The 15,788-nt window shown below is 37.5% G+C and overlaps 1 protein-coding gene across 1 annotated transcript; it reads right to left on the reverse strand.

Annotated features, from left to right (window-relative positions):
• Positions 1-907: 907 nt before the first annotated feature.
• wbp2 (WW domain binding protein 2) lies at positions 908-15,155 on the reverse strand. The gene is made up of 8 exons (XM_079846069.1): positions 15,013-15,155; positions 13,466-13,574; positions 13,163-13,298; positions 9,043-9,135; positions 8,790-8,936; positions 8,593-8,697; positions 8,416-8,492; positions 908-3,809 (listed from the first exon to the last, which is right to left on the reverse strand). Exons 1-8 carry the CDS (start codon positions 15,069-15,071, stop codon positions 3,762-3,764), a joined length of 774 nt encoding a protein of 257 aa, XP_079702195.1. The 5' UTR covers positions 15,072-15,155; the 3' UTR covers positions 908-3,761.
• Positions 15,156-15,788: the final 633 nt, after the last annotated feature.

The raw sequence follows: 15,788 nt of genomic DNA on the forward strand, positions 1-15,788 counted from the left end.
ATATTACAAATTAAAATAACTGTTTTCTATTTGCATTTATGTCATATTAGAATGATTTCTGAAGGATCATGTGACACTGAAGACTGGAGTAATGATGCTGAAAACTCAGCTTTGATCGCAGGAATAAATTACATTTTACAATAGAATTCAGTTCTTTTAAATTGTAATAATATTTCATAGAGTTACTGTAAATCTGCTGACATCTGTGTTCACGTACTTCGTAAAGTGTGTTTCTGGCATGTTCTTACTAGTGGCCAAATTATGGAACTTTTAAGAAGTTTTTAAGAGTTTGCATTTAAGGGCCAGATGTGCACTTTGTGTTTATGTCGTGACATCAAGATTATTATCTGCTGTATCCGCTCTAGTATAGGATTCATATTTTGAGTTTTTAAATATTGAGAATAGGCGGATCTGTTCGCCTGCTGTCGCGGAGGACAAGCATCTATGTTGTGTTCATTTCCATGTTCAGTTTTCCTGTGGGCTAGGATTCTCGTAATAGTGATTTTGTATTTGTACGTATTTCTACTGTATCAGTTTTAGTAGTATTTTGTTTATTTTTGGTTCTAATGATGTGTCCATCTCAACACCCATGTCGTTATCTTTAACATCTTAAATTATGAAATTAAATTTCATACTCTTATACTCTTAATTTCATCGCCATCGGCTGTGTTCAGAATAGAATACTTACATACTGCACACATGGTGCCATATACTAAACACTAGTATTTATTATGCAACTGTAATGCTGCTTAATATGGAAGCTTGTTTCCGCCATGGAATAAAACTATCTAAAAGAGAATTGCCACTTTGTATCTCGCAATTCTCACTTTTTTTCCGCAGAATTGCGAGATACAAACTGGCAATTGCGAGTTATAGTCAAATTCTGAGGGAATTCTTTTTTTTTTTTGCGAGTGTATATATAAAGATATACAAACTGGAAATTATGAGAAAAAAACTGAGATAATATCTCGCAATTCTAACTTTATAACTCGCAATTGCGAGTTTATAGCTCTCAATTCTGAGAAAAGTCCGAATTGTGAATACAAACTTGCAATTGCACAATTCTCGCAATTCTGACTTTATAACTCACAATTGCGACTTTATATCTTGCAATTCTGAAAAAATTCAGAATTACGAGATATAACTCAATTGCGTGAAATAGTCAGAATTGTGAGATATAAACTATAAATTGTGAGTTATAAAGTCCAATTCTATGGGGAAAAATATTTTTTTGTGAGTTAAAAGTTACAGAGTTCCCACTCGTCCTGGAAAACCTTGAAAATGGATGACAAATTTTCCAGTCCTAGAAAACACATGGACAATTAGAGAACATGTCAAATGTCCTGGAAAATCTTGTTGTCCTGAAATTTTTCTTTTTTAATTCTTTGGTTTTTCCTCAAAGACTGTAGAAAGATATGGATGTAGTGTCCGTGACGTCACTTGTAGAGCAGTTTTGAAGCGTAAAGTAGGGTCGAGCTGGCTGTGGCCATTTTGTCAGCGCGTCACTTCCGGATAATAGAAAATGGGCAGAGAGGCGGGACGTGGGCGGAGCTGAGGTGACGATGACTAACAGACAGCAAACAAACGGCAATCCACCTGTCACTCAAAGTGGCCACGCCCTTAATTATGCAGAACTTTAAGGCTTTATATAATGTAAACGAATGAGTAAAAAATTAAAAATAAAGAGTTGTCATGAAGGGCAAAATTAGCCGTATAGACCAAAACCACAATTTGTACCAGACTGTAAACATGTGTTTTTCTGCTGTAAAGTTGGGCATTTTATCATGGAGCTCAATGAGATTCTGCTCCCTTATGGAGCCCGATGAATTGCAGTTTAAGTCACTTTCCGTATTGGCTTCAAGAGAAACTGGGGGAGTTTGCGGCTTGGTTTTTCTTTAGCCCAGTACAAAGAGTTTATCACTGGCCTAAAGTAGTATTTTGAAAGATGATGTTAAGTCTTGTAGCAGTTAGCTGGTGTTATTAAACTGCTTAAATGTATGCAGTGAATGTTAACTGGTTAGCAGCTCCCTAATCACATCATTTTGATATAAACGTACAATTGCGAGATATAAACTTGCATGTTATAAAGATCAATTCTGAGGAAAAAGACCGATTTTTTTTTTTCTCAGAATTGCGAGTTTATACCTCACAATTATGACTATAACTCACAGTCGAAATTACTTTATCTTTTCTTTTTACTCTGTGGTGGAAACAAGCTTTCATAGCTTTGCTTATTATAGTATGTTGCTAAATTAATTTAGCAATTTATCCCACAAATAAATGACAATTAGTCCGAATCAAATGAGTCAGGAGGGACAATCAGAGTTCATTAGGGTTGTTGTTTCCGGTTCATTCATCACTTTTTAAATGAAAGGTTGAGCACATTGCATTATGGGATGCTTTCAGTTTGCTCTGCTGTATACTGTACTTTTTGGCAAACTGCACAGTATATGTAACGCATACTATTCTGAACATAGCCACTCTATAAGGAGCCATTGAATGTTTGAGCACTGTATGCGTTATGGGATCTTAATTAAATGAACTCCTTCCTGTTATAGCGTACTTGAGATCTGTCTAGTAGAAGGCAGAATTGTGCTTAACATTGGGAGACTGTTTTAATATATAAAAAGAAAAGATTTACTTTGCACAAGCCATCTGGGCCGCATGAGTGAATGGAAAACTGGAAAAGCACATCCTTTGGGAAAAATGAAGTCATTCTGTAACCGTCCGGTCCTGCTGTTCACAGGGTTGATCTCCTGAGAGACTTTCTCCGGTTAATGTGAACTCTTCTTAACATTTGTCTGCTTTTGAAACCCCGGACATTAGGTACATGAATAACGAACACCGTAAAAGAGTCTCAAATGAAATGCATCATTCCACTTGTATACATGTTTACTTTAATAAAATACACTTCAAATGACAATACAGTCAAGACCATGCGTAACTGATTAATCGTGTCATTAAATAAATTAGGGAAAAGATGAATCAATAAACGCTGTCCAGGAGACTGAAGGTGCATGAAGGGTTAAAGTGCATCTTTAGTCAAACTGCTGCATGCTACAGAGAGACGCCAAGACAAGTACACACACGGCTGCAGAAAACATGGTCGGAGTATACGGTGTAGTGTACATGGTGTGGTCAGTTGTTTTGATTAGTTGATTCCCAAAAGAAGCCAAAGTGGAACTCGCAGCACAATAAAAGTGTTAGTTAAGCGATGCATTGACTGAATGCGCAGTAGAGGGTTGATTTGCAGCGAATAAGTGACCGGAAGTGTTTCGTTTTTAAAGGCATTTGAGACGACTGCTTTGCTCGAGTGTTTGTTTAACAAGTGAGCAGCAACAACCAGTGAAGCTCATGTGATCGTGCGTCTAATATGCGTCAATGAACGCCCAAGTGTTTTTGGGCCTTGTCCTAGACTCTTGTGCAACTAGCAAAATACTTTAAATCGTCCTCGTTCTATCAACCTATACAAAATACGTCGGGAATAAATTTAGAAAAGCTCAATCGTTTTCTGTCGGATTCTGGAAATCGTAACAGTAGGTCCTTCTCGAGCTATGAATTCATTAAAGTTTTATTCACGCGTCTCTCTCGTCCCTCTATATAGGCCAGGTCATATTAATGTGCAGAGCACTCCGCCCCCTACTGGAGACCCCGGGCGCTGCATCCGGCCTCATGGGAGTCTGTTGGCGTGGGCGGGAACTGTGGCGGGAGACGGTGAGAGGATGAAATGAAGGGAGAGAGGAGAGGATGTGCGGACACGTCTACTGGTTCTTCTTGTCATCGGGTGGAGAGTAGGGTGGGGGTTTGTCCTTCAGAATAAAAACAAAACAGTATTCTCTGATTATTACTCAAGATATTTTTTGCTATTATGCAGCTCTACACACACACATAGGTTGAACCTGGTTATACCATAAATGGACGTTGACATGTTTAAAGGGTTAGTTCACCCAAAAATGAAAATTCTGTCATTAATTACTCACCCTCATGTCGTTCGACACCCATAAGACCTCCGTTCATATTCGGAACACAAATTAAGATATTTTAGTTGAAAGCTGATGGCTGAGAAAGGCTTCAGACAGGCCTCCATTGGCATTCAGTACATTAATACTCCCAAGACCCATAAAAGGCACTTAAAACGTCGTTACAGAGTCCATCTCACCACAGTGACTCTACAATAATTTTACGATGCAACGACAATAGTTTTTGTGCGCCAAAAAAAATCAAAATATCACCTTTAATCAACTTGTTTTTGTCTTCCGTGTGTGCCTCCACGACGCATGCGCGAGAATATGACGCAGATCCGGCGTTCGGACACATGACCCAGAAGCGATTTGTTTACAAGCAGAGGAAGTCGCGCGTGTCTAAGCTGTTGGATTCTACATTGATCGTGCTTTAGGTCTCGGCGTAGTTCTCAAAATGGGGTTAAAGTGTGCATTTCATGGATTCCCGAACGCCGGCGCTACGTCATATTCTCGCGCATGCGTCGTGGAGGCACACACGGAAGACAAGAAGAGGTTGAATAAAGTCGTTATTTTGATTTTTTTTTGCGCACAAAAACTATTGTCGTCGCATCGTAAAATTATTGTAGAGTCACTGTGGTGAGATGGACTTTGTAACGACGTTTTAAGTGCCTTTTATGGGTCTTGGGAGTGTAAATGTACTGAATGCCAATGAAGGCCTGTCTGAAGCCTTTCTCAGCATCAGCTTTCAACTAAAATATCTTCATTTGTGTTCCGAAGATGAACGGAGGTCTTACGGGTGTCCAACGACATGAGGGTGAGTAATTTATGACAGATTTTTCATTTTTGGGTGAACTAACCCTTTAACTACATATGAACTAGGTGGGACCTGGTTATATATGGACTGTTAACAGGTTAACAGATTTAGTTCAATATAGACTTTAACACATTTAACTTGGTTACATATTATATATGGACTTTGTTAACAGGAGAGACTTGACTTGTAAAATGGTTGGACCTAGTTATACAGTCAAACCAAGATTTATTCAGACACCTTCAAAATATCTCACATTATCACAGTTTATTCGCTATAGTTTAGAAAATGGTAATAACATATGACACGAACTCAGAACAAATTCATCTTGATAATGTCAGATAACTTTGATAGAAAGGTGTGTAATGGATTGCAATCAACCAATCAGCTGTTCAATTTAAGTACACAATTAGATAATACCAATTTAGGTCAACCAATCACTAAGCAATGCTTCATTTTGTTCAGTCTGTGGTGTCAAAGGTCACATTAGCAATTAAAGAAAAGAAAAAAACACACATAAAGGAACACGCCGACTTTTTGGGACTTTATCTTATTCACCGTATCCCCCAGAGTTAGATAAGCCCATACATACCATTCTCATCTCCGTGCGTGACATAACTCTGTCTGACGCACCCACGCTAGCCTAGCTTAGCACAAAGACTGGAAGTAAATGGCTCCAGCTAGCCTAGCTTAGCACAAAGACTGGAAGTAAATGGCTCCAGCTAGCCTATTGCTCAATAAGTGACAAAATAATGCCAACATTTTCCTATTTACATTTTGTGATGTGTATAGTTACATCGTGTACTAATATCGACGGAAAATGAAAAGTTGTGATTTTCTAGACTGATATGGCTATGAACTATACTCTCATTCCAGCGTAATAATCAAGGAACCGCTGCCATACCATGAGTGCAGCGGCGCAATGATATTACACAGCAATGGTAAATAGTTCCCAGCATGCTCTCAGTGCAAGCAGGTTGTCACGTTGGTTATGTTGACGGAAGTTAGCCCATTTTCAGGCGCTGTGTATTATCATTGCGCAGCTGCACCCATGGTACGGCACAAAGCTCATTGAAGTTATTACGCTGGAATGAGAGATTAGTTCCTAGACATATCAGCCTAGAAAAATTGCAACTTTTCATTTTCTGTCGGTCTTAGTACACGATGTAACTATACACATCACAACATGTATATAGGAAAATGCTGGCGTTATTTTGTCACTTATTGAGCAGTAGGCTAGCTGGAGCCATTTACTTCCAGTCTTTGTGCTAAGCTAGGCTAGCGGTGGGTGCGTCAGACAGAGTTATGGCACACACAGAGATGAGAATGGTATGTATGGACTTATCTAACTCTGGGGGATACGGGGAATAAGCTAAAGTCCCAAAAAGTCGGCGTGTTTCTTTAAGCAAAACATGGTCATGTCAAAGTGTCTGAATAAGTTTGGTCCCAAATTTTTATCAATTTTACTGGTAGTCACTGTATGAAGAATTTTTGGGTATAATATGTCACAGTTTACTTTAATTTGCTTTAAAAAATGATATCTGGAGTCTGAATAATTTTTGGTTTGACTGTATATGGACCACATTTAACATATGAACTTTATTAACAGGTTGGTTAACAGTTTGGACCATATTATATGTGGACTTTGTTAACAGGATATACTTGGTTAACAGATTTAACCTAGTTATATTATGAACCTTTGCACATTTAACTCGGTTACATGTGAACTTTATTATATATGACCATATTTAAAAGGTTGAACCTGGGGCCGGTTGCATAAACCGTTAAGACTAGTCTTACAAGTTAGACATACATTTTTTTCTTTAAGACAGTTCATAATTTTTTTTAAATCAGTTACATAAAAACATAGACTGGCCTAATTTGATACGAAAAGTAAGACTGAATGCCACTTGCCTAACTGCTAGTGGCTCACTAGATCTTAAGACACTGTCTTAACATAATGGCTTAGTTTATGCAACTGGCCCCTAGTTATATCCGATTTTTAACACATTTATCTTAGTTACATATGAACTCTGTGAAAAGGTTGAACCTGGTTATATGTGGACTGTGTTAACAGGACAGACTTGGTAAACTGGTTGGACCTGGTTATATATGACCTTTTAATGTTATTATACACGACTTGGTTAACAAATTGAACCTAGTTATATATGAACTTTAAAACATTTAAGTTGGTGCATGTGAACTTTAATGACAGGTTGGTTAACTAGTACCTAGTTATATATGGGCTTTAAAACATTTAAGTTGGTGCATGTGAACTTTAATGACAGGTTGGTTAACTAGTACCTAGTTATATATGGGCTTTAAAACATTTAACTTGATTACATATGAACTGTTAACAGGTTATGTATGAACTTTATTATATATGGACTTTAAAACATAACTTGGTTACATATGGTTACAACTTTATTAACAGGCTTTATTAAAAGTTTGTACCTTATTATATATGACTGTAAACAGGATCGACTTGGTCAGATTGAACCTAGTTATATATGATTTTTAACACATTTAACTTAGGGCGTTTTCACACCTGAAAGTCCACACCAAGGTCCGAACCGAAGTTCATGTTTTAATACATTTTATACATTTGGTTAGTTTTGGTTTCACATTGTAATTATGCGAGCGGACTAAAGAACTTTACATGACATACTTGCGTCTTCTCGTCATCATCTATGTGGGCTGCATCTGGACATTGATTGGTTTGTAAACGGATGTGCATCTGATGTCAGCGTCTTTGACAAGAATGACTGAACAGACGCATATCATTGCCACTAGTGAACAGTGCACATTGCTTGACTATTTATTTTCGTTTTGAATTGTTTCGTTTAAAAGTGGACATTTCAAGCTTTCTTTATTTCTCATGTCTGTGAGGCAAGTAGCTGCTGAGTTTCAGTTTATTTGAGATGCGCTCCAGTTCATGTGCAAGGCATGTGATCGCTCCCGCGCCTCCATGTCACGATTGTTGTCTGCTATAGACTATTTGCTTCATATTTATTAAATCCAGGCAATTGGCTGATGAAACGTTGATTACAATTAAGATACAATTTATACAAAACGAAATTCACTTTAAAGAAAGCCTTTCTACAAAACAAAACTTAATGAAGTGGTCAAAATCATTTCTGACCTTCTGACATATTGCACATCTTTTCACTTTTCATTATTAATAAAGCCTAGATGAAATTTTAAAAATAACATTATAATGTTTAAACATTAACAGGAAACTTCCTGTAAATGGTCTGAAAGTCCGAACCGTACAGAAAATGCTTTCACACTAGAGACGAACCGAACCTTTGTTCAGTTTGATCTGGACTGAGACTTTTGTCTGTTTTTGGAGTGTGGTACGGGGGAGGTTTCACACCTGTAATTTTGATTCGGACCAAACTGAAAAGTCAAAAAATCCGGACCAAACAAGATAGGTGTGAAAGGGCCCTTAGTTACATATGAACTTGGTGAAAAGGTTGAACCTGGTTATATATGAACTGTTAACAGGATATACCTGGTTAACAGATTTATCTTAGTTATATATGGACTTTAACACATTAAACTTGGTTATATGAACTGTCAACAGGTTATGTACGGACTTTATTAAAAATATGAACATGGTTAACAGGTTAGTGAACTCACGTCTGGCAGGTAGACCCGCATCGGAGCAAAAGTAGTCGCAGTGGAACTCGCTGCAGCTTCAGCTGCTTTTGCCTCCGCTAGAACAATAAATACAGTCATTTTAAAGGGAGCAATAAAGTTAAACAGTAGTGACTTCTTAAACAGCTCGTCTGGAACTGGTGCAGTTTTGGCTCATACCTGCAGGGGTTCTGGGCAGGTCTGGGACGAGAGAAGCTTGGTCCAATGGAGCTGTATATGGGGGAGGCGGCATGTAGGCCGCTGGTCCATCAAACCAGGACCCACCTACAGGACGCAAAAGTTGAAATGTCAGTACTTAGTTTGCTCAGCACTATTTAGCAGTGTATCTGCATGAATACATAAGTTGTGTTATTCACCTGGAGGTGGAGGTCCAGGAAAGACATATCCATGAGGAGGAGGCCCGGAATACATGTCATTAGCAGGAGGAGGTGGAGGGTAGGCATACGCCCCGTTCGCCATGTAAGGACAGCCGAAATTTCCAGTCACTGGTTGCCCTCTGGATGCTGAAATGAACGAGAGAGACTGAAGGTAATGCTTGCACATCAAATCTACAGTTTGATGCTAAAAAGAGTGTTGATTATATGTTAAAATGTCCAAAAAGAAAAGTACCCTGTGCTGCCACCTGGAGCATGTGCTGTCCAAACTCAATCGCTCCTCCGGCAGCAAAGATCAACTTGAAGGTTGCAGAACCTTCCCAGCCACCTGGAACAGTGATGGAAACACACTTTTAGGGCCGGATATCGAGAACCGTTTCCATTTTAGAACCGCTTCCAAATTTCCAAGGACTGTGGATTCGATATGACGCGTGCATTTCGATTACTTTATGTATATTTTAATGTGATTTTAAACCATTGAAGCGCAAGAAGACCTGCGCTCTGTTTTCTGTGCAGCACACACACACATCCAAAATGACGTGCGCACAGAAATCTGCCACTCATACTGTTATTGAACTGATTTCTCTTCCACATCTTTTTGCACTTGAACGGACAAATACACAGAAAATATCCCCGTAAACACAGTTGGTTATGTCTAAAGTGAACGTAAACAGTTGAGAAAGAAAACGCATGTGTAACAGTATATTGGATCCATGCAACTCTTAAAGGGATAGTTCACCCAAAAATAAAATGACCTCATAATTTACTCACCCTCAGAAAAGTGCATCCATCCATTATAAAAGTGCTCCACACGGCCCCGGGGGTTAACAAAGGCCTTCTGAGGTGAATCAATGGGTTTGTGTAAGAGAAATATCCATATTTAAATCTTTATACAGTAAAATATCTAGCTTCCACCAGAACACTTCCGTATTCAATTTACGACAAAACCATAACTGGCGCAACAATGACATCGGACGCAGTGTAAGCGTTTTAAACTGCGAGAGGCGTTACACTTTCTTCGTAAATTGAATACAGAAGGCAGCCCACCGGAAGCTAGATATTTTACTTTATAACGTGTTAAATATGGATATTTTTCTTACACAAACTCATCGATTCACTTCAGAAGGCCTTTATTAACCCCCCGGAGCCGTGTGGAGCAGTTATATGATGGATAGATGCACTTTTATGAGCTTCAAATTTTGGCCTGCCATTATAAAGCTTGGAAGAGCCAGGATATTTTCTAATATAACTGTGATTGTATTCGTCTGAATGAAGAATGTCATACACACCTAGAATGGTTTGTGGGTTAGTAAATCATGGGGTCATTTTCATTTTTGAGTGAGCTATCCCTTTAAAGTGACAGCAACCTAATATTCTGCCGCCATCTCTATAATAACGTTAATCAAACAGCAAAAGACAAAGCTGTTTTTGACTGAATAACTATATTTGCAATGTATATTTATATGTTATTTTACATTTTAATACAGTTTCTGTACCTGAATACTAGAAAATCTTCAAACACTGTTTATTTCAATCATATCTTTGTTCAGTTGTATTTATTTGTGCGACTGCTCATTTTTTATTTGTTCTTTTTTTAATTACTGAGAGTTTACTTGACTTCAATATTGCTTGAAATGTATATTAGTTAGGCTAGTTGTTTTTGGTATGGTATATTTAAACTATAGACAAAAGTTTCTTGTGTAAGTGTTCATTAGCCTGTTGACTTTTGTTCATTGTATTCAGCTACAGTGAAATGTTTTACAATACGACTTGGAATAAATGTGACTGATATCAAAGTTGTTGTTTTTTTTTATTACTGGAATCTAAATTAGGAATCAATAAGAATCGGTATCTATACATTTCAAACGATACCGTGAGTTTTATGATCCGTTGCACCGCTACCCGAAACCAGGACTCTTCAGAAACTTTATATCAAGGATCAAATTATCCAAATGAAAACTCAAGTCTTGATTCAGATCTGACTACTCTTTTTTTTAAAGTCTAAAGGCCAGTTCACACCAGCAGACGCTGACAGACACATTTCGTTGGGTTTGTCTGATCAGTGTGTTCCCTCTGTGTCGGAGCTTGTTTTCTCCGATTGAACATGCTGAAGATCTGAGAAGTGACTTGCTGTAATCTGATGACAGTCGGCATATTACATTGCTGTATTTATTTATTTTTAGTTTTAGATTGAGTTTATTCCCTCACCACTCTCTCTGTCCTCACAGCAGCAGTATTATATGGCAGTGGCCATTTACACTAAGTGAAGTGAAAATAGCATATTTTCTTAGCGATAGATGCTATTTTCAATAAGTACATATAATGATAGCTGCTATTTACACTAAGTTTAAATAGCAATCGATTCTATTTACACTTTGTAAAAATAGTATTTTCCTTGCTGTAAGTGTGAATAGTAGTTAGATGATATTTATACTTATCAATAGTGGCAGATACCATTTGCACATCAGTGTTGTTGTACCTTAAACGGTATGCAATAATAACAGTGTAAAAATTATTATATGATATGTAATTTGGCGGCCACTTATTAAAACGCGCATGCCATAGACTAAACACGTTTTCACAGATTCACGTTTTTGAATACGGTATCGTGTTCAAAACTTTTCAAAAACTTGCACTTTGGTGCCCATTTCAAAGTTTGCACCCCAAATTACATAACTAATGATTATTAAATTAATCGGAAATTAATCAAACAAAAACTTACTTTAGCTGGACAATAACTTTTTTCTAGAGCTGATGTACAGCCAAAATGTACACCATGTCTCTCTTCCATTCATTTCCTTTCATCACCGTAAAGCTGCTTTGAAACAATCTGTATTGTAAAACGCGCTATACCGTCAAACCAAAATTATTCAGACATTATTCAGATATTATACCCAAAGATTCTTCATACAGTGACTACCAGTAAAAGTTATAAAAATGTATTAAATGCTTTATTGGGACAATAAAGCCCTCCCTACACCTACCCTTAACCCATAAACACTTTATTATTAAACACAAGTCAGACACTTTATTTCCACTTTCAGTCATTGAAAGTAAATGCCTTTCCGGTCTGATATGTGATGGAAAAAGGGAGTAGAGCGAGTTCAGTAAAAGGCGGATTCAAACTCAGGTAGTTTTGCGTCAAATCTTTCTGCAAGGCGCCTTACTCCTACACTATTGCAACTATTGACAACTGTAAGATTACAAATGTATACATTGTTATATCTAGGTTCCAATGTAAGAGAATATAACTGAAAACATTATCTATATTTGTGTTTTACATTTGGAAGTAAACTTGAGGAAATTCTAAGGAGATTACGTCAGGCTGTGTAAGTGGTTGAGACATTAAGTCTTTTGTCTTTATGCATTTCCTGACTATTTACCATGACAAGTTTAGAGCAATACTGCCTGAGTGATTGGATTAGCATCTATGCATTTGAATGGCACTGTTATGCTGATTGAATCTGGACGAGAGACACAGTTATGTAGGGTGTGTCCTTTTTACCTATACAACATTTGCATTGTATTGTTCAGAGTGTCCCCTCCTCTGCTGTATAACCCCTCCCCCTTTGGAATGTATATAACCTATCAGGTATACTGTTAAATCAGACTGTTTTCGGACGACCTGCAGCACAGAGAGTTCTCATTAAAAGAATCACTTCTGTTTTGATCCCGACGTCTCCTGGTCTCTACTTCAAGAAACAACAGAAGTTCACAACACAACCCAGCCATAATTGACCGTTCGCAAAGACCCTTTAGTCAAGTCATGGCGCTCTCAGACCACACACACACGTTCTCATGTAGAGAAAATACATCGCTGGAAAAGAGGACACTGACAACACGTCGACAGACAGGACAGAGCAATCTACTTTTGATATGAAACGAAGTCTCAACTTTGAAATTGTCATTTTTTTTAAAGAAATTTAAACAATAAATAGCGTTTTGTGGATCTTTAATGTGTGGTGATCGCTGTAGTGCCTCAGGTAAAGCTGCTCGTGAACCGATTATCTCTCATAGTTCATTGATAAGCATGACATAAACATGAATGAACACTAAAAGAAATGTTGTTTCAACCGCGGAAGACGTCAGTACACACCGTTTTTCCAAGTTCAAGTCCACCGACGTTAATCTACTAACTCTCCTGACTGCTTTGTCGGACAAACCGGCAGATTCGGCGATGTGATTGGTCAGATCGCCTGTCAATCAAACTTGCGGCGAAGGGTGAATTGTGTCTTTTCCAACCAGATGTCAGTGGGCGGAGTTAGTGTAAATAGTATCTGCCGACAAAGCGGGCTATTTTGTCTATTAGTGTAAATAGACACTTCGGTATTATATATTTCGTTTGGCGTTCTTACCTCCAGGCTCGGCGCTGATTGTGCCCTTGATGTAGTTTGCGCCAAGTACTGGCTGTTTGATCTCACAGCCCTTTATTAGATAAAAGGGCATCATGAAAGACTGCAGAGGGTCCTTCCCTTTAGTCACGAAGATCACCTGAAGACCCAGGTAAAATAGTGGTCATAGTGCGGAGGTTATTTACAAACCAGCCAATCAGAAGACAGTAAAGGCCAAGAATCCAGAAAGGATTGTTCAGGTTTGGGGTTTATGTACTATTTTTATTCTTTAAAAAAACATATCATGATGAATGTCTAAACTCCTACCCTGTACGGTGTCAGGTAGACGCCTCCCTTCTTGCTTTTTCTGAAGGCTTCTGGCAAGCGTTCTGTGTCACTGAACACCAGCTCCACATTCTCATATGACATCAAGACACTGGAGGAAAACACATTGGGTTTAATACAGTCAGCACTTTCTGTGCCAACATGATCAAAGCGAGCTTTGCCATCGCTGATACACTGCAAAAAAGCATTTTTGGTCACTTTTTATTTGAAGGTGTCTTTGTTACAGTGTAATTATACATTTTAATACTTAGTAATATTAAGTAACTACATGTACTTACTATAGGGTAAGGGTTTGGTTTAGGGTTAGTTGCATGTAATTACGCATAATTTGTAGTTATTATTATAGTAACTACATGTAACATACAATGACAGTCTTACCAGATTATTGGAGTGCATTTTACAATAAAACACTATTTCAGTCTTTACTAGTTCAGGATTAATTCAATGTGTTACTTGCTGTTTTGTAGTGAAATGTTCTAGCAATTTCCAAGTGAAGTTTAATCAATCCTACACCCATTTGTTGAGTGTTTTTTTAACCACCTTCAGCGGTTCTGCTCCAATATAATTTAAGGTTTTAAATACAAATACTTGTCCTTGACTTTCGTTAATAGTTTTCCAGAATACCAGCATCAAACAAAGGACATTGACTCTACTAGTGTTAAAATAGTTTAAAATAGTTTATTTTATTATAAATAATACAAGTAATAATAATAATAATATTGGTGAATTAGTATTGTGGGAGTAACTTAGGAAATACAGTTTAAGATTTGTTTAAGAGTAGTGAAGAAATAACGAAATGTAGAAGAAATGAAAAGCTTAAAAAGACTATCAAATATATATATATGGGTACTTATTTTGATGTTAGAGATATTATGTAATTCCCGAGGTCAGCAATCTCAGTCTTTATCAGTTGTGTAATAAGATCATTTCTTTTAAAAGAAGGTTAAGAAGATTATTGTTGAACTACACACAGCAGAAATACTAATCCTACTATGGCGAGGGATTGGCTCATTAATATTAATCACGTAACGTAGGCCGAGCTGTGATTGGCTGGAAGACAAGAGGGGGCTTGTCACTCGGCAAGCGAAGGGCAGCGTCATGAATATTAATATAATTACGTGCCTGAACGCTCAGGAAGGTTTCCAAGCAACTTGAGCGTGACTAAATTAATATTCATAGGCTCATTCTTCAGCATAGTAGGATTTTAAAAGCTGCGCAAGATCCATGTTTTTAAAATATAGCAACTTTTCTGACTGAATATGGATTGCGTTTTTAGTGTGTATGTTACATAAAATAAATACATAAACGGCAGACAATCTGAGTGCGTTGCAAATTGAATAGAATGGGTGTGATCTAACGGTTCACGCGATGTTATCCAACACTAGTCATATTATTATGCACATAAAAACACACAACATACTTGAATAATTCATTCAAAACGGTCGTTTTGGACAAATTCGTGAAATAGCACAGTATCAGATAAAATAATAACGCATTAATAATCACTGAGTCTGATTCCGTGACAATACCTTTCGCTGTTGTTGATGATAACGCCTCCTGATTCAGAATGATTGCCGTTCAGGGCCATGTTTGATTTCTGTTTGTGTAAAATTGACGTTCTACATTCTACGATGATCCACCTGCACTTCCGCCCTACGCCACGCCCCCCGGTGACATCAACGGCTTGGTTCGTTCGAGACGTTTCCCTTTCCCGAATCTTCTCAAATAAACAGTTTGTTTGTTTTAATCTAATTAAACGATAATTTCGCATTCTTTCACTAGATAGATAGATAGATAGATAGATAGATAGATAGATAGATAGATAGATAGATAGATAGATAGATAGATAGATAGATAGATAGATAGATAGATAGATAGATAGATAGATAGATAGATAGATAGATAGATAGATAGATAGATAGATAGATAGACAGACAGACAGATAGATAGATAGATAGATAGATAGATAGATAGATAGATAGATAGGTAGGTAGGTAGGTAGGTAGGTAGGTAGGTAGGTAGGTAGGTAGGTACTAGGTAGGTAGGTAGGTAGGTAGGTAGGTAGGATGGATGGATGGATGGATGGATGGATGGATGGATGGATAGATAGATAGATAGATAGATAGATAGATAGATAGATAGATAGATAGATAGATAGATAGATAGATAGATAGATAGATAGATAGATAGATAGATAGATAAGTAGGTAGGTAGGTAGGATAGGTAGGTAGGTAGGTAGGTAGGTAGGTAGGTAGGTAGGATAGATAGATAGATAGATAGATAGATAGATAGATAGATAGATAGA

Source organism: Gobio gobio (assembly GCF_949357685.1).
Source record: "Gobio gobio genome assembly, chromosome: 20".
Classification (NCBI taxonomy): domain Eukaryota; kingdom Metazoa; phylum Chordata; class Actinopteri; order Cypriniformes; family Gobionidae; genus Gobio; species Gobio gobio.